This window comes from Ascidiella aspersa, chromosome 1 (genome assembly GCF_963924565.1).
Source record: "Ascidiella aspersa chromosome 1, kaAscAspe10.2, whole genome shotgun sequence".
In the NCBI taxonomy this organism is placed as follows: domain Eukaryota; kingdom Metazoa; phylum Chordata; class Ascidiacea; order Phlebobranchia; family Ascidiidae; genus Ascidiella; species Ascidiella aspersa.
Window position 1 is genome coordinate 21,262,397 of NC_139447.1, and position 18,756 is coordinate 21,281,152.

Consider the following 18,756-nt stretch of genomic DNA (forward strand, 5'->3'; position numbering starts at 1 on the left):
TTTAAAAATAAATAATGATTAATGAGGTATATCAAATCAAAATTTCAGTTACTGGTCATGTTCAGTAAAATACTTTATAAAACAGAGAATCTTAGGTCTAAAGCATCAAGCAAGATCTTTTATGCAACTCATACGGCATTAAACCTCAAATGTTGATTTTTTGTCCAAACGTATTGAATATTTTCAAAAATCTTTTTTAGATTGTTTTTTAGATTTCTCTATAAAAAAATCTAGATGTTTCTAGATTTTATTTATTGTAATTCTAGATGTTTAATGTAAAAAAAAATGGCAACTGTGCACGGCATGTACACCCCATCCGCCAGAAATTAGTGCAGTTCTAAGCAAAAAGGTCTATGACAATTAGTGCATCCAAAGGATAAAAAATTCTGACTTTTAGACTTTGAGGTCTTGGACAATGCACTAAATTGACAAATGTGCATAACAAAATAAAGTTTAATGATACTTAACCCACCAAAACGCTAACCAGCACCCTAACCCAAATTATGTGCGCTGATTTAATAATTACATAAACGCTTTAGGTCCGAATACACAATTTTGCACAGGCGAAAAATCAAGTTGCCTTGCAGTGGAAACACACAATAAGACCTACAAACAACAATACCTAAAGGAGATAAATCGGCGCTGGTCTAGAATCCTACCACAGTTCCGGTTGAAAAGTTGGTAATTTTCACGCTCGGCAGCTGTCATAGCCGTGCATTTTATGTAAAATAAAAATCGCTCACTATGAAACTTTCGTCGCGCTAATGTTTTTATTTTAAGCTGTATAAATTTTAAAATAACATTAATACAGCCCCGCAAATTGGCGTGGAAATGTTATTACAGCTGCGCAATTTCAAGCTGCAAAATCGTCTTCCCCGCACAAAAACCTCCAATCTGGCGCACAATATTTGGGTTAGGGTGTGTGTAAGCGTTTGGGTGAGGGTGGGTCAAGTATTATTATATTCATTATTTTTTGGTAGGATTTCAGACCAACACTGAAAAATCTATAATACCTAGGTATATTAGTATTATGTAGAAAAAAACGAAAGCTTGTCTCTGCTATGCACACAGTCACTTTATTAGTGTGAGGACTAGGGATGTTCAAAGTAGAATATTGAATCCTTGGATTTGTATCCAGATGGGATTCGAATCCAATTCTGCCGTTTATTTCGGGTAATTTGAACCGATATAATTTAATGTTTTACCGCCGCTTGTTGCGCCTAATTGTACAAACGCGTGTGGTAAGTTGGCCTGTCGCTGCGGCGACCAATTTATAGTGCTTGCTTTAAATGTACCTGGTACTGCCGTGTCAGCATTTTTTCATGCAATCATTTACCGCGTCTTGCCATAACATTTGTCTAATAATTAAGTGTCAATCAAGCGTTATTGGACGAGTGACTAACGTGTAATGTCTGGTGTGGAGTTCGCAATTTCCCTAAATGCATTAAGTTGTAAAAGTAACATTAAGTTGTAAAACGTGCTGGCTATCCACAAAATGCGCTATAAGGTTACTTAAGGTCAACTTTAGGCCAATATTCAGCGAGGTTAACAGCGTAATGGTCAAGAATTCGTTATGTCAATAGTAACTTTGTATTTTTTGCAGTACATTATTTGACTGCATAACAGACCATGTTAGTCAAAAAAGAAGCACTAAGACCCAACAATGCTTTAAAAAACAGGACCGAATTGCTTAAGACTTCTGTGTGCAGTGTTGCATTGTACTCATTATTCGCAAAAATATAAGTTTTGGCAACAACCTGGACAGTTGACATATTACAGTTTACAGAACTGCTTCAAATGACAGTTGTTAAGAATGTTAAACATATGGGAGATTTTTTTTATTATAATGTACACATGTTAGCAAATTGTTTGTGCGATTTATTTCTGTAATTGTGGGCCCTGTAGGTTAGATTAAGATTAATCCCTTCCCCAAACAAAATCGAGGTTAAATAATTTAATAAAAATATACTAGGATTCGCTATTCTGGATTCGTTAGTCTAGATGCGAAACCTATTATTCTAGAATACCTTGGGATTCTACTTTGAACATCCCTAGTGACGACATTGTAAAGAAAATTAAATACATAAATCTTACTAAAACAGAAGAAATATAAGTTATGGCAACCCCACAAAAATTTTAGGCGACCCCACTTGGGGTCGCGGCCCATAGGTTTGAGACTACTGGCCTAATGCATCAAGGTTTTAAGCTGAATATTTTTTTTTATTTGAGAAAAACTTAACCGTTTTACATGCATCAAGGTTTTAAGCTGCATATTTTTTTTTTTTAGAAAAACTTAACCGTTTTACACTGAGTTAAGCATACATGTGCACCTGTATGTTGTAATTTCACATCCCGCTCATTAGGGATGTTCGATAATATCAGATTGCAGCCGATACCTGATGCTAAGTGGTTGCTTTCTTTTCTTTAAGTGTGTGCAGATTTAGTCTTGAACCATTAGTTTGAAAAAAATAGACATTGGGTTGTATTCAATGTGACAAAAGTAAAAAGTATTTTTGTAATTTGTCTATGAAATCAACGAAAAAAAATTAATATTAGTGTTATGTCCTACATGGTGTCCAGTCTGACTGCATTCCATAATTTGTGGCTGCCAAAGATTCACGCCAAAATTTTTTTGGGCTTAAATCCTACACCAAAATAGGACAATATATATACCAAAAACAACAATCATTTTTGGTAAATTTACTAGGCTTGCGATATTCCACGCCAAATGATGTCACTGGTGCGATTTTGGCCATGCATTCCAAACCGAAGAGATGGCACTAGAATCCTATTAGGGTGTCAAGTAAACACATAGTTATTTCTTAAGATAGTACTATTCGCAAATGAGGAACCTAAATGATTTATTGTATCTGAATAATTTATTTTATTTTTGATCAGCTGAAATTTTGCTATATATATAGTTTTAAAAACTGCATTCCATACTACAATATCATCATTACATTTATCCTTCATTTAATGGAAACATGACTCAAGATGCAAAGAGCTGTGGTGATATAAAACAGTAAGTGCTATGCTTTATTACAATGATCTCCAAACTTGTTTTATAAAGGGCCAGATAACTGTAAGACTTGCCATTCTTGTAAGATTGGAATCGTTTAATCTTTACTTATGAAAGTGTTTTGTGATAAAAATTGTTCAATTTAGTTCAACATTCTGCAATATTAAAAAAAAAAAAAAAAAGACTCCCAAGAGTGATGCAGAATTTTCTATTTTGATTTTTCAAATCTGATGACTAAATAATAAATATGTTATATGTGACATCATAAGGTAGTGATATCAACTTGTGGGCAGTTTTGGTTTGTCAGCAATGGTGAAAATTTTTCTGTACTTAGCTATTATGGTGTGTAACTTGATAAGATACAGTATTGAGATTTTGCACTTTGCCTTAGGCGAGTTTCCTGAACAATGATTGGATGTTCTTATCAGACCTACTAGACTCCAATTGTTAAACTGTGACACCATTAAAGACAAATTAATGCATAAATCGCTACCGATACAAGCTTGCATAATCGCAACAACAAATTAAACAACCCCATAAAATTAGTAAAATGTGCTTTTACTCACATTCAATAGTGCGATAAACCTTCTAGAAAAGCCGAAAGACTGTTTAAATCATTAGTAAAAACAATTGGCAGGATGGTATTCGCAAACAGTGTTCCCACATTTTAGATATTATCAGGCTGGCAGATCTTGCCAGCCTTCGGGTGACAAGCATTTTTGGCGAAAATTCTTCGACTTTTGGTTGCGTCCCTAAACTTTAATGATGTGTTCGCCTGAGGAATCTATGAACCTTGCCATAAAATTTTTGTGACATTAAGTCATTAACAAGTACACAAGGGACATGTGAAGCTACAACCTGGGGCCTGGGGGTGTACGTACATGTCTGCTTTTCTTGCTTTAAAAGTGTTATATATAGCTGTTTTCAGGCAAACCTGTGTGAAAACGTGCTGCTCAAAACCAGATTGAAAAGCACGAAAAAATATTCTTTGGATAAATTTCCAATTTATATTGCTCGAAATAATGATATTTATAATAAAATTTAATAGAAATGGTGACAGTCACAGTGCAACATGCCCCATAGTATACATATTACCTTTGAGATAGATTTGCTGAAAAAAAAAAGAAACCTAGCAAAATCAGGCTGCGCGAACATTTTTTGCATTAGTGTAATTAAACAACCAAAAATATACTTTAGGCCTTGGGTGGAGAAGCATAGCCTGCTAGATCCTTAATATTCTGATGCAAATGTTATACCTGTGCTGTACATTTAACAGGAGTGGGGAATTCAACTCAACATACAGGAAATCAACTCAATATAGAAGTACTTGCCAATTCAAAGTAAAACTGCCAACACGTAACAATAGTTTGATCAAAAGTGTGTACTTTTTAAAATAATAAACAGTCCATATGCCTTACACTGGCATTTTCTCACTAAACAACGTGCTTCACACTACCGTAACTTTTTTCAAAATGACACAACAAAATTAATTTCTGCCAATTGTAGTGTGTAATGTTATTACTTATTACATATTTCCGCGTTTCAAAAATATATGTGACTAAATATAAGTGGAAACAACCAAGGTATTTTGTAAATTGGATGTTGGAAAAAAACTTAAAAAAAAAATTTTTCAAAAAAAAAAAGAAAAAATTTTATTTGTTTTTTCAAATTTTTTTTTTTACTTAAATTTTTTTGCACCATTTTCTTTGGTTTTTTGGCTGATTCTTCGGCCGACATAGTCGCCAAGTCGCCAGCATTCTGCCATACTGCAGCTGTGGAGATAATATATCTTTTATGCATTTGGTACATGTCTAAGGTAAACAATTAGGCATCTTAAACGAAATAGACTTCATTTTTTTTAAATTGGCAAAACTTTAATTAATACCTGTAGCTCAAAACATATATCCTGAATCTGCCAAGCTGTTTTCATAGTGGTTTACGTAGTGGGCCTTCAACCTTGAACCACAACAAAAAAGTGACTACTGCCTTTAGGCAAACACATTATTTAAGTTTAGGGGAGCGACCAAACAACAAAGAACATCAGACCAAAAATGCTCCCCAGAAGGCTGCCAAGATTCTGCCAGCTTGTAATAGTTGTTCTTTGTATGTTCGTATTACAGAGCTTCAGAAAAACTGATTAATTAACTTGTTTCTTAAGTGTCCACTTTTAATGGCTTAAAGATGGTTATATTATCATTTTAGTTGTTTTTTCTGTTGCATTACATTCTTTGCTGTGAAAGACTGTTGTGCGAGTTTCAACTAGGTTTTGGTGTTAAATTCTTTCTTTTTTATACTTTTGTACTATTGTTAGCAGGTATTTCTTAAATATCGTTATGTTACTTGCTATAAATGCTATAACAAAAGGTATTCTTTAGTTGTAAGATGGTCACCTTATTGTATTTAAATTAATTTAAAAACAAAAAAATAAAAAACAGTAATTTAACAATGAAGGGTAAAACAGCTTTTTAATGATAAAAGTTGTGTCTTAAAAGCCCGGTTAACATGGCCTTTTTGTTCTATTTAAAAAAACAATTTGAATATAACTTTTTGTCAAATCAACAAACAACTCAAACCGCTGTCTGACTAAATATTTGTTGTTGTTTTTTTCTAGAAAACAGGTCCCCACAATTTGGGCTCAAAGAAATGATAAGCTTATTGTGACTTTTCAAATTGAAGGTTGCAAAAATCCCACTGTTTCTGTTGAATCCAACAAAATTCATTTTTATGGCACGGACATTAAAGGAATTGTGTTTGTGGCTGATTTGGAGCTTTTCAGTGAAGTTCAACCTAAGGTAGCTAAATTTCATGGGAAAGTAGAATCTAACTTAAAAATGATTTGATGAACAAACTTTTAAATAACAAAATACTTTTGTTTAATTTAAAACCAAAAATATTTTTTTTTTTTTAATCAAATTTCTGCATTTGGCAAAACTAACTATAAATATTAAGTTTTGATTATTTGTATATAAATTAACCAGATTTTTTCTTTATTTTCTTAGGAGTACACAGTTAAAAAAGGATATGCAGTAGAGTGTAACATTACGAAGAAAACAACTGGATTTTGGCCTAGATTACTTAAAGACAAATCCAAGGTTTGATAAGGACAAACCTAGTTGTGAATAAAATGTATTTTTAATCGACTTGTAAAGAACTCATAAAAGAAGTGAAAAAGATTAGGAAACACTGCATAGTTAAATGCATCTGTGGCGATTCAATATTATATATCCGAGGTCTGCAACCTACTGCCACGGATGTTAATCATCCTGCTCACAACTTTTTTACAAACTGGGCAATGCCACATATTTTATGGTTATTTTAAATACAAGTAAATGCGAAAAAGCATAATTTCAAATTTATTATAATAAAATGCTAAAAAGTCACACATTGGTTGACCGTGGAAATTTATTACAGCCCACCAAAAACTTTGTGAGACCCTTGAAAAGAAAGGTTGCCAACCCCTGTTATATATTGTACTAGATGAGGAGCTGGTATTTCTCCAAAACATTTTCCAGTTAATCTTTTTTATGTATAATTTAATCACCAAAAAATATCTAAAATACTCCCTGGATGATATTGTAGGGTAGCTACTAGCTAGTGATTGTATTTTAAACATACCTAATTGTGTATATGTATATATATTTCAGGTGCATTGGTTAAAAGTTGATTTTAATAAATGGAAGGATGAAGATGACACTTCTGATGAGGAAGAAATTGCTGGTAATGAGCCAGATTTATCGCAGGTAATTGGTAATAACATTCATTTTCAAACTTAATTACCTGGCAGAGGACAAATTTTGCTTATTTTTAAATTGGGCAAAGGATTTCTTTTAAAAGAAACGCTTTACAATATTACTCTTAACATTTTAGTTAGTACAAGCCACTTACTGTACAGAAGCTTTAAAAGGTAATAATGGCACTACAACTCAAAGAGAAGGATGTGCTAAGAAATGACCAGTCTTTGTGTTTAACCAATGTTGTCAAACCCCTTTACGCTTTCTTCCCAACCCTCAAGCATCATCAGAAATTATTTAAAAACATTCTTGGTCAGTTGTATTGTACATAAAAAAAATTACCACCTTCATTAATAAGAATGTATAAAGTAGAATTCCAAGGTATTTTAGAATAATAGGTTTTGGATCCCGCAATGAATAGGCAATAAATATTGTGGCCCGTGATGATGTCAACCTTGGATCACCCTGGCCTAGAGGCATACTTTTTCATTATGATGCACTTCAGCAACTTAACTGCAGCTAAGTAGAGAGATTGGGGTCTCTACAAAGTAAGTTTTTAGTCATTGTGGTGACTGTTCAACTGAAAATCTCTAATCTACAAAGTAGGATGGTTGATGACAGAGCATTGCGGTAAGAGCCACATCGAATTAGATGGACTATATATGCTTACAATTGTAGCGGTACCAATTTGTATTCCAGATACATGGACATTTTAATAAAAATAATGAAGCTGTAATATTCAATAAAATTGATATTTCTTTGTTTACAAATGTTTCAGCACTACCTCATGCCATTATCAGTGTAAAAATTCAAGTGAAAATAAAAGCGATAATCACAAAAAGTACCCGGGGGTTTAAAGGCGGCCTATAAATGTACTTTGATATCCACACTGCCTAACAAAATTTTTTATTTGGAAAACTGTGTTTGTATGATTTTATATGAGCTGACGATGTTGGTGAACAGACCTTTGGCCAAATTCCATTTGTAGTTAAAGGGGATAAAACTTTACATCTAAATAGGACAGTTTGTTGATTGTTTGCAACTCCGTGATGAACGCTCTATGGGGATGGATATATTTTATGATAGTAAAAATCCCTTGTGAAGAAAATTCAAGTAAAAGGTTGTCGACACATCTACATAGAACTTTCGTTTGATCTTTTGTGAAGCCTTTTCTTAGAGATTGCCCTACCACAAAGTTCATACATACATATAATTTGCTTATAGTACAATCCGTTAAATTGAAAAGTGCTACAAATGGTTGTTCATTCGAATAGCTTTTTAACCGTCGTTTGATCAGTCCCGGAATCTCAGTCCAGCCATCTGTGAAGGTTTGTCCAAGAATTAGTCCAATAACCATTAACCAAGTCGACTGGAATATTAGTAAATAGATTTTTGACATTAAAGGTTGTCATAATCTTACTTTGAAATCCCTTCTTTCCTTTTTCGGTCATGTTTCTTCCCTGTAATTTAGGTTATTATTACATATCCTGGGATGGTATTTCCTAATGTGCAGATTGTTCTGTGGTTTGTGGTTTATATGTTAATGCTTTGTCCTGGAGAAGTATACAAATTGCGTCAGACATTTTGAATTTTTGGCACTGTAGGAACCTACACTCCTACAGTGCCAAAAATTCAAAATGTCTGACGCAATACTTTGACAACAGAAACAACTTGTTGGCCCAGGTTGTGGGCGTTGCGTATAACAGTAACACTAAAAACAAAAATTAAAAAAGAACAGTACTTTTATAATAAAATTTCCGTTGGCAGTAAGTACACCTTTATGGTTAAAACAATGCATTTTTAATTAGAGTTCCAAGTGCGACATCACCACATAATATGGGGTATCGGAACCCATCCATTAATGTCAGACATACCTACTTGTGGTTAAACATGTCATTCTTGCATCACAGCATATTACTTTTTTAATTTGTTTAGTAATTCAGTAATTAAGTAGTAGATGGCAATGTGTTTATTTAAATTAGATGATGGCACAAATGGGCGGAGGAATGCCAGACATGGGAGATTTAAATGAGGACATTGATGATGTGGAAATTGACAGTGATGATGAAGGTTAATATTTAAAATAATATTGTAATTTGTTATACAGTATCTACCTTCCAAAAAATAAACAGTTAAATTAGTATATTTGACATCCACTTTGATTTTATAAATTTAAACAAGTGAAAAATATTTTTTATTTGAACTAGCAAGACTTTTTTTTTTAATTTTAGTTTGCAATATTGTCCAGATATTCCTGATTTGGAAGAAAATGAGGCTGCCAAAGAGAATGGTGAAACGGCATGACACAGCGAAGCAAATCTTTAAGCTTTTAAGCTGCTGCTGAATGAACTGTTATGCAAGTACTTGGCTTGTATATTTGTGTCCGAAGACTTAACTCTAAACGTTAGTCAGCGAGATTGCTATGGTTTAATGTTTTATGATTTACCGTGAATATCAATACGTTGTAATAAACCGTATTCTATGAAGTTCTTTGTTGCCTTATATGTTTTTTTACACATTTTTTCTCAAGGGATATAACATCAGAATGCGCCGTGCGCAGTAATATAGTCTCTGGAGCAGTGGTTCGCAACCTTTTATAAATAATGGCCCACTTGTATAACTTTTTGGAAAAATGCGTCAAAAAACGTTACCATCGACGTTTCTAAAGTGAAATAAAAACCACAATTTTAATAATTAAAATAATATCTATAATTGTACCGTAGGTGTGTCAAAATAAATTTGTTTTAAGTTACAAACATATAATTCCATGTCCGCTGTTGAGGAGTTGGTAAAATCATTATTTTTGTTGTATTAAATATATTGAGTAATGTTGAGGGTATGATGTCGAATTCGAACTAAGGAGACATCATTATCTGTGGCTTGCGGAGCGTTTGGTCCACGAGATTATTCAAGAATTGTAACCCAGTTCCGCAGCTCATCGTGCCCCAGCTCACGTCAATTAGTCCAAAATATTGATTCCCCTCAACTTTCTGGATTCGCATACCGTTAAAAAGATTATATCAAAGCTATAATTACGGTAAATAATAAAAAATGAATGTGTTTACATTACCGCTGAAAACTTTTCTTAAAATAAACTGTTAGCGTAGCAGTCGTATTGCTTGCTCACAGGGGTTGATGTGTTTTCCATTATTTTTAAAGGATTTATCCCAAAGGCGTCGTGAGCAGCACAGCATTCTCTAATAACTTAACAAAGGGGTCACATTCGAGACTGGTGCTCCTAGAGCACGGAGCAAAATGAGCGAAAAAGTTAGTTATGCACAAGCGGCAGGCGAAAGTGCAGCGAGAAGGCCGAACTGTTTAAGTTTAAGAGAAGTTAATCAGCTTAAAAGAGAAGACCTAAAAAATAATAGGAATTGCGGATAAGAAAGGGACTCTTGTAGACGTGACGTGTACGTCCAGGGAAAATGTGCTTGACCTGCATAGAAGACTACTGAATGTGTCATACATTAGGAATGTCCGTCTTTACGAGTCCGAAGTGAGTAATGTGGGAATTGGTTGGGTAGGCCTACCAATTCCACTCCCAAATGAAGCTATTTAAAGCCGAATTTAAGAACAATTTGGAGAAGTCAAAAATATGACACATAGAAACGACAGAAGGTTTGTTAACGGGAATGAGGATTGCAACAATGAACAAAGCGGATTTAGAAAAAAACCAATACCAAGTTATATACGAATGAACGGTTGTGAGTTTTATGTTACCTACCACAGACAAAAGATTACCTGCAAGTATTGTGGCGAAACTGGAGATTGCGCCAAGCGGCAAGCAAATTACCCACAGCTTCACAGTAAGGCAAACCAATCAGCAGCTCAACTGCCGATAATTGCGCCAGCCAAGATTACCAGTTCATCAACGCCTCTGCGCTCAAAAGCGGGTGACAAAACTGCAGCACAAACGCTTGAGAATAAAAACGACTCTCTGCCCGGGGTTGATGCAATCCCCGTTGATAACCAAAACAACGTAGAGCTTACAATTAAAAACATCACGAAATCGTCTCCGCAACAGTTCACCTTTTCTCCCTGACAGTAAATCGAGAAGCATGAGCGAAGTTACCGTCTCACTGGATTGCCCAAATTGTCACACGGACAGTCTTCTGGATCCCCAATGCCGACATTTTTACTGCTGCAAATGCAAACAAGAATACAGGGTTACCAACGCATGCTGCGATGACACCGTCTTATTTTTGGTGCCTTTGGAGGAAACAATGGCTCACTGTCCCAATTAAGTACCAGGCCAAAATGAGACTTATGCCCTGCTGTGAGTGTAGCGACTTTTTAGTTATGTTTCGTCACCTATGGTAATATCTTATATTCGTTTAATAAGTACAAAACTTAAAGTCGCTGGTGAGTTCTATTCGGGTAATTATAATTTATATTCTGTCCTTTGGGTTATGTATAAAAGATGAGCGCTATAATAACTACGACAAAACAAGAGTTAGCATTACTATTGGCATTACACAAATCTACTTACAATATTATTATCAAACCATAATATGTAACTGCAATAACCACGAATCAAAAACTGGGATACAGAACAGACATGCACTCAAATATATAGGACGAATTCAACTTGTTTTTGCCATGCCCAAACAACCGAAATCCTGTTTTAGCAGGACGCAAAACTTGCTTCGACTGGACGCAAAACATGTTTTGGTAGGACGCAAAACATGTTTTGACAGGACGCAGATCAGGCTTTGACCGCAAAACAAGCTTTGACCGGACGCCATACCTGTTTTTGATTGTGTTTTTTTTTTGAAGATATCCATACAAGGACGGAACAAGCGTCCGGGTTCAGCGCATTAGTGACCAGGGCCGGATTAAGGGTAATGTGGGCCTAAGGCTATTTACCAGGGAAGGGCCTAATTTTGCAAACGAGGCTACAAAAAGTAGTAAAAATACATACATGAAAAATTGAAACTATTTAGGCTACTGCAAAATAACACAAACATAATATAAAACATGTAATAAATGTAATTAAGTGTCATAGACTTATTGTAGGGGAGCTGTGGGACCAGTAGGTCACTTTTGACGTTTTTGCATCTGCAGTTTTTTTTATTTACCTCGTAAAATAGGATGTTTAAGTCGTAACGTGAAGTTTAATCTACCCTTCAACATACCACAGCATTAAACTCAAAATGTAAGAAGAGAATAGTTGAATAGGCCTAAGTGCACCTACTTTCTAATTATTTAACAAATCAGTAGTTTTAAATTAAACTAACTTAGTTAGTCATTGCCAGGCTTTTTTTGGACTCCGACATGTTTTTTTTGTATTCGACTAATGTTTTGTCACTACTTTCGCCGAGATGATTCCTAGATTTTTATTTTAATAATGTGTTACTATTGTTTGTCAAATACGCTGTGCATAAGCTAGCTCAGGGATATATGGCTGTGTATAGATGTTTTAAATGGTATTTTTTTCTTGTTTAAAATATCTAATTTTGGGGTATTTTCCGCCAAATTTCTATGTGTTCAAAGTTAGGTGGGGGGTATTCTAACTTTCAACACTACATATTACAAGCACTTTAGGGCTTAATTGACAAGCTCTGTTCAAAGTTAACACTTCACATAGCATTATTAGTAAAAAAACTTGGCAGGTTTAGTGAAATAATTGCCATAAAAGGGTACTTTTAAGTAAGAAGGGCCGCACTTTCTAAAATATCAAATCTCCCCCCCCCCCCCACACACACACAAAAAGACACCGCGTGGATAGAAAAATAAATCTTTTTATTTTACAAAAGTTCAATAACAATACATCTAAAAGAACAACGAACAGCTAAAACAATTGCCTATGCAAACACAATATTTAGGGCCCCACTCATTTTTAGGATCATGAAGCCCGAAAAATCCGCGTTTGTTAATGCTGGTATCTACTATGTTGTGCTTCTTTATCCCACTCATAGTCAACCTCGTCGACACAGTATGGCCATCGCCAACCTTTACCATACTTTGCTAAGGTAGAAACCTTGGCACCTTCTATCACCTTTCAAGGGAAATTTGACCCTCTATAATTCTCATGTCCAAAACCCTATTTTCCAACGATTTGGATGTGTTTAGCGAAAGCATCTTCTTCCACTTCGCTAAAAACTGTTAGATGGCCGGTAGTACCAGTGTGTTTGTTGCTCAACGTTCCCGAAGGAATGTTGTGCATTTTACTTGCTTTCTCTACGACATATACTTTTTCTGAACCGGCCCCATCGCTGTTGACGATGTTTGACTCGAATAGGCTGTATAGTTTCGTGATCCAAGTGATCGTTTGTATGCACAAACTATGTTTTACAGTGCTTATCAATAATCTAGTTCATAAAATATGATGAATAAATGGATGTATATTTATGCTAAAAAAAAAATTAAACTTCAGTATGCATATCATTTGCATGGTCAACGAAAGTACCTGTAGCGTCTACTTCTGCGTCCAGGCCTACGCAGACGCCCAAACGGGTACTTCAGGTTTGACGATTCAAAAACGCGCCCTCCTACACAGTTTTCTCCCCCAAAGACTCCACAAAAGCATCTAACCAAACCTTTATTATTGACACGCTTTAAAGGCTTGAAATGGCAGGACGAGCAATTATGTAGGCGAGTGAGCGGTTTTCTAAAATCAACGAGTAGGCAAATTATATATACATATTTCAACACAAAACAACAAATAGCACAAATCTCACCGAAACGTTTGTGCCTGGGTCTTCAATTAAATATGTGTCGGTACGAAGCCAAACTGTAATAATAACATGATATTTAGGTTAGTTATTGTTGGCACAATGAAAACAATTGCCGTAACAGTGAACAATAATGTCAAATCTTACAATTACTTCACACTGAGTTATGTTTACTTGTACACTTACAACAGTCAACACAACACTTACCAAAATATCAGCTTGCGTTCAAATACACAGAAAATGTAACTTCACACAGTTAGGTCAAATTTAGGTTTCAAATTACTTCTGCAAAGGCATTAACAATAAAACATTAGCAGCTTAAAAACTCAGCAAACAAAACGGCTACGTTTCCAACAAAAAACGAGGCGACATCGTGACCGCATGAGGCGGTGTTTTTAACCATTTAAATTACACGGAAAGGGGAACAGTTTACAAAAATGTAGATTTGCGATGTAACATTCTCCCCCCTAAATGTACGACACAGTACATTTCAATTGACATCGAAAAAACGGCGCAAATCAACGTAAGGTCGAAAGACCGAAGCCTCTCTGTATGTACATTCGCAATCGCGATATTCACGCCTGTATTTGAGCAAGCGTGAACCAGCAGAGCGTTCGTTTCCATATCATCCTTCTTTTGTGCACCACACTCCGATCTAGTAATCGACGACTAGTTGTCGAAGCGTGTCGGATGCACGCCGGTGCGCGCCTCTACGATGAGGCATAATTTTGCAATCGATCGCTTTACGACATTCGATTGCGTTTTTAGATCCACATGTCGGACAACTCCATGTTTGTCCGGATAGGTTTTGATCACACGACCCATGTCCCAGCCACGGCGGGGCATGGATTCGTTTACGATGAGAACGATATCTCCTTCTTCGAGGTTTCTTCTTTTGTCAGGCCACTTCTGTCGGAGAGCGATGGTGGGCAGGTACTCTTTCGTCCACCTCCTCCAAAATTCGTCTGCTAGAAACTGAACTTGTCGCCAGCGACGTCGATTGTAGTTATCCTTTTCATCAAACTGCCCAGGTGACATTACAGGACTGGGCCTTTGCAGTAGAATGTGATTTGGTGTCAGCGGTTCTACGTTGCTGGGGGTAAACGTGACAGGTGTCAGTGGTCGCGAGTTGAGGATATTCTCAACTTCTATCATCAGCGTGTGAAGAGTGTCCTCGCTGATGCTAGGTGCTTTATGCAACATTCCGCTCAAAATCTTTTTAATTGAACGGATCATCCTTTCCCATATTCCGCCCATATGGCTGGCTGCAGGCGGATTAAACGACCACTTGATTCCTTGTTGCTGAAGGTGCGTTTCCAGCCCCTTTTCATCTATTCGTTCCAGTAGTTCGCGCAAAACACGTTCAGCGCCAACGAAATTGGTTCCATTGTCGCTGTATATCTCAATTGGCTTTCCTCGTCTTGCAATGAATCTTCGTAAGGCATTAATAAATGCGTCAGTTGATAAATCCTCAGCGATTTCAATGTGCACTGCGCGCATAGTCATACAAGTGAAAATGCAGCCGTATCTTTTCACATCGCTGCGGCCACGTTTTACAATAAACGGGCCAAAATAATCAATTCCAGTGTGCGCAAACGGTGGTTCGCTGTTCTTCAAACGAGCCACGGGTAGATCTGCCATCAGTTGCTGGCCGCGTGGCGCATTGCTCTTGCGACATAGTATGCAATGGGCCAGAGTGCTCCGAACTGCGGCACCGCCTTTAATAATCCAATACTTTTGGCGAATTAACGTCCAGGTGTGCGCAGTTCCGGAATGACCTGCTTCTTTGTGATAATAGGTTATTATCAGCTTCGTAAGGTGATGGTAGCTGGGCAGAATAATCGGATGCTTGGACTCAAATGGTATAGGTGCATTGTCCAATCTTCCTCCAAGTCTTATGACACCATTCATTAGTAGGGGATTCAGTTTATTTAAACACTTCGTTTGGTCGCACTTCTTAAGACAACGACGAGTCTGCCTATCAGCGTTTGAATTTGACTCTGATAGTGCCTTGAATGCAGCTGGAAAAGCTGAGCGTTGAACAAACTTCACAATTTCCAACTCTGCTTCATTAATCTCTTGAACTGTAAGTCTTCCTTGTGAAACTCCTCCTATCTTGAAACGTAGGAAACGTTTGTAGCGAATACAGCCACGCTACTGCCCTTTTTAGGCGATTCAGAGATGAATATCTTTGAACAAAGGTTTCCAATGGCGTTACAGAACCGCAGCAGGTTGCCTTGACGTTTTTGCTTCTATGGGCTTGAATTCATCCGGTATCTTTTCTTCTGAGCTAGAAGTGCATGGCCAAAACTCTTTGCTTTTCCATAAATATGTTGGACCTTTTAGCCATGTACTGGATCCTAGCAACCTCTTCACGGTGACCCCACGCGATGCTTCATCAGCAGGGTTTAGCTTAGTCCTCACGTGCCTCCACTGAAATGGAGTAGTTTGCTGGTGAATTTTTGACAATCGATTTGCCACAAAAGTTGAATCGCTTTCGCTCATTGCGAATGCTGAATAAAACAGCGTTTGAGTCTCTCCAGAAAACAGATTCACACTCAGAGAAGACATCCAAATTGTTTCTTAACCACTTGTCAGCCTTGATTGCAAGAACAGCTGCAACAAGTTCCAACCTTGGAATGCTTTCACTCTTTGGTGGCGTGACCTTGGCTTTTCCACACAGAAATGAACAATAAACATCATGAGCATCATTTTCTTGACGAAGATAAGCAACAAAACCATAGCCGTTAACAGATGCGTCGCAGAAGTAATGTATTTGACGGTTTATCACTTTACCGAAATTGGGTGGAGTAAAGCACCTTGGCAATGCCAGGTGTTTTAGCTCTGGAAGTTGACAACACCATTCCTTCCACTTCACTAAGAGAGGCGTTGGGATTGCATCATCCCAGCCTAGTTTCATCTGAATGACCTCTTGCTGGATTTTCTTGGCGACAAGAATAACAGGTGCTGCAAAACCAAGTGGGTCATACAGCGAATTGATGACTGATAGCATTTTCCTTCTGGTAAGCGTAGTTTCCTCTTTAGTTTCCTTTGTACGAAATCCAAATGTGTCTCGAAAAACATCCCAGAACACACCAAGCACACGCTCTTGAATTCCCTCCTGTGGAAATATTTCCTTCATTGACTTTGCCCTTTCTGTTTCAGGTATGGCATCCAAAACTGCTTAACTGTTTGAAATCCACTTTGTTAGATGGAACCCACCTTTTTGTAACAACTGACTCAGTTGGGATATAGTGCTTATGGCTTCCTTTTCTGTGGAAGCAGATGCTAAACAATCATCTACGTAGAAATTGTTTTTCACTATGTCTGACACATGCTTGTCGAACTCGTGTCCGAACATGTCGGCTGTGTGCTTCATGCAAAATGTGGCACAGCATGGAGACGATGTGGCTCCGAAAATATGAACTAACATTTGGTGAACAGTGGGTCTTCTTTCCATGTTGCCTTCTGGCCACCATAAAAACCTAAGCGAATTGGCATCGCTCTCTTTGACTCGAACTTGGTGGAACATCGCTTCCACATCACCGACAATCGCAATCGGATTTTGGCGGAATCGGGTCAAAACACTGATCAAACTATTAACGAGATCAGGGCCTTGCATGAGGGCATCGTTTGAAGACAGGCCCTTGTACTTCGCCGCGCAGTCAAATACAATTCTGACTTTGCCCGGCTTCTGTGGATGGTAAACTGGGTGGTGAGGAAGATACCACTCCTGTCCTGTGACAGGCTCGTGGGACGGCACTTCGCGGGCATAGCCCTTTTCAATGTACTCTTGGATTTTATCCACATAGTTATTGCGAAGCGCTTCGTCTCTTTGCAGGCGCTTCTTTAAATACTGCAGTCTTCTTTCTGCCATAATAAAATTGCTCTCTAGTTCCTTCATGCCTGGCCTCCATGGTAGAGGAAGGTAGTAGTGTCCATTGACATGCTGGACTTCTTTCTTCATCAACTTTAAAACTTCTCTGTCCTCCTTGGAAGTTGGGATTTCTAGTTCTCCAGGTTCCTTTTGAAAATCTTGATACCACGATCTTTGTATTTGGTGATCAAGCTCCACTGTCTGAATTCGGTTTGCTTTAATGTATCCCTTGTCTGGAGAAGGACCGATCAGAGACCAACCTAGAGGTGTTCGAGCTGCAAATGGCTCCTTCTTTCTTCCAGTTCTAATTTCTAAGGTTCGGTGAGCATATGGCGTATCGGTGCCAATTAACAACATTATTTCCTGGCTATCAACTCTTGGCATATCCAGTCCCTTTAAATGAGGTAAATGCTGCAATTGCTCTTCAGTAGGATAGGTGTATGGACAAACTGGAATATGGTCCACTGACATTGCGTCTTCTATATCAATGACTTCCTTTCCATCCATGGACACAACTTGTAAATCAACTCCAATTCCTTTTAGTATCTTTGGTCTTCTGCCAAGTGTATCCATTTGTACTCGTTTTTTTGTTTTCCAGATAAGCCAAGCGTCTCTATCAGTTTGGTATGGCAAAACGTTGAATCTGAACCAATATCAAGGAAAGCATAGGACTCCACTTCCTTGCCATTGGCGAGAAACCTGACAGGGACAACACTCATATAGGCGCTGTGTCCGTCCTTTACTCTGTTACAACTCACTTTGGATGTCGAAGGCACATCATTTTCAGGTGGGTGCCTTTCTCTTGCTTCAGGACTTCTTGAGACAGGAATGCTTTTCGGAGGCAAATGCAGCAGTGCATGATGCCTTCTTCCACAGCTTTGAACAGTACATGTAACAGTTTGTCTACAGAGTCTTGCAATGTGCCCACTCTGTAAACAATTAAAGCACAGATTCTTTTCACGTAGCCAGCCGGCTCTTTCCGCAACTGTATTTGCCTTTAAACATGGACAATTCACAAATAAATGTCCTTGACTGCAAAACAAGCATCTTGGTACTGGCCTAACAAAAACGGGCTGGGTTGGCGCTCTGTTCACCTTTGTCACAACGGTGTGAACAGAGCTCTTTTTCGTTTGTCTTTCTGTCTGCTTCTTTTCTTCTCTTTTGCGAGGAACCAACAGCTTTTCAAAAACAGTATTGGCAACCTCGGATTCTTCTTCAACAAATTCCACCAGATGCTGGAAATTTGCTTCTTTACCAGACTCCCTGAGAATGGTAGCCACACGTCGCTTCCACAGATTCTGTGAACTGTAGGGTAGTTTGAGTACTAACTCTACTAGGCGATCAGTAGTATTTAGGTCACTGAAATTTCCTAAACCTTTTAAAATTAAAAGGAATTTTCGCAATGAAGTAGCAAAATGCTGCAAGCCATCTGAATCATCAGGTTTAAGGTTAGGT

General features: G+C 37.4%; 3 protein-coding genes across 3 annotated transcripts; 1 reads left to right on the top strand and 2 right to left on the bottom strand.

The window, feature by feature from the left end:
* The first annotated feature begins 2,893 nt into the window (after positions 1-2,893).
* Positions 2,894-9,237, top strand: LOC146168250 (co-chaperone protein daf-41-like). Its single transcript, XM_083389600.1, has 6 exons — positions 2,894-3,022; positions 5,631-5,811; positions 6,019-6,111; positions 6,664-6,759; positions 8,733-8,820; positions 8,999-9,237. The coding sequence occupies exons 1-6, from the start codon at positions 2,985-2,987 to the stop codon at positions 9,052-9,054; spliced, it is 552 nt and encodes a 183-aa protein (XP_083245726.1). The 5' UTR covers positions 2,894-2,984; the 3' UTR covers positions 9,055-9,237.
* Positions 9,238-14,093: 4,856 nt separating this feature from the next.
* On the bottom strand, positions 14,094-15,335 carry LOC146168251 (uncharacterized). Its single transcript, XM_083386239.1, has one exon. It carries the CDS (start codon positions 15,333-15,335, stop codon positions 14,094-14,096), a length of 1,242 nt encoding a protein of 413 aa, XP_083242365.1.
* A 502-nt stretch (positions 15,336-15,837) lies between these two features.
* Positions 15,838-17,808, bottom strand: LOC146168252 (uncharacterized). Its single transcript, XM_083386240.1, has 2 exons — positions 16,647-17,808; positions 15,838-16,580 (listed from the first exon to the last, which is right to left on the bottom strand). Exons 1-2 carry the CDS (start codon positions 17,806-17,808, stop codon positions 15,838-15,840), a joined length of 1,905 nt encoding a protein of 634 aa, XP_083242366.1.
* Between the last annotated feature and the right edge of the window lie 948 nt (positions 17,809-18,756).

Bases quoted from the DNA above. Each gene is read 5' to 3' on its own strand.
- LOC146168250 (XM_083389600.1), top strand. From the start codon at position 2,985: ATGACTCAAGATGCAAAGAGCTGTGGTGATATAAAACA. The intron at 5,812-6,018 runs GTAGCTAAATTT...TTATTTTCTTAG, and splicing joins TCAGTGAAGTTCAACCTAAG to GAGTACACAGTTAAAAAAGG. The intron at 6,112-6,663 runs GTTTGATAAGGA...TATATATTTCAG, and splicing joins TACTTAAAGACAAATCCAAG to GTGCATTGGTTAAAAGTTGA.
- LOC146168251 (XM_083386239.1), bottom strand. From the start codon at position 15,335: ATGAATGGTGTCATAAGACTTGGAGGAAGATTGGACAATGCACCTATA.
- LOC146168252 (XM_083386240.1), bottom strand. From the start codon at position 17,808: ATGGATGGAAAGGAAGTCATTGATATAGAAGACGCAATGTCAGTGGAC. The intron at 16,581-16,646 runs GTGGGTTCCATC...TACCTGAAACAG, and splicing joins GAGTCAGTTGTTACAAAAAG to AAAGGGCAAAGTCAATGAAG.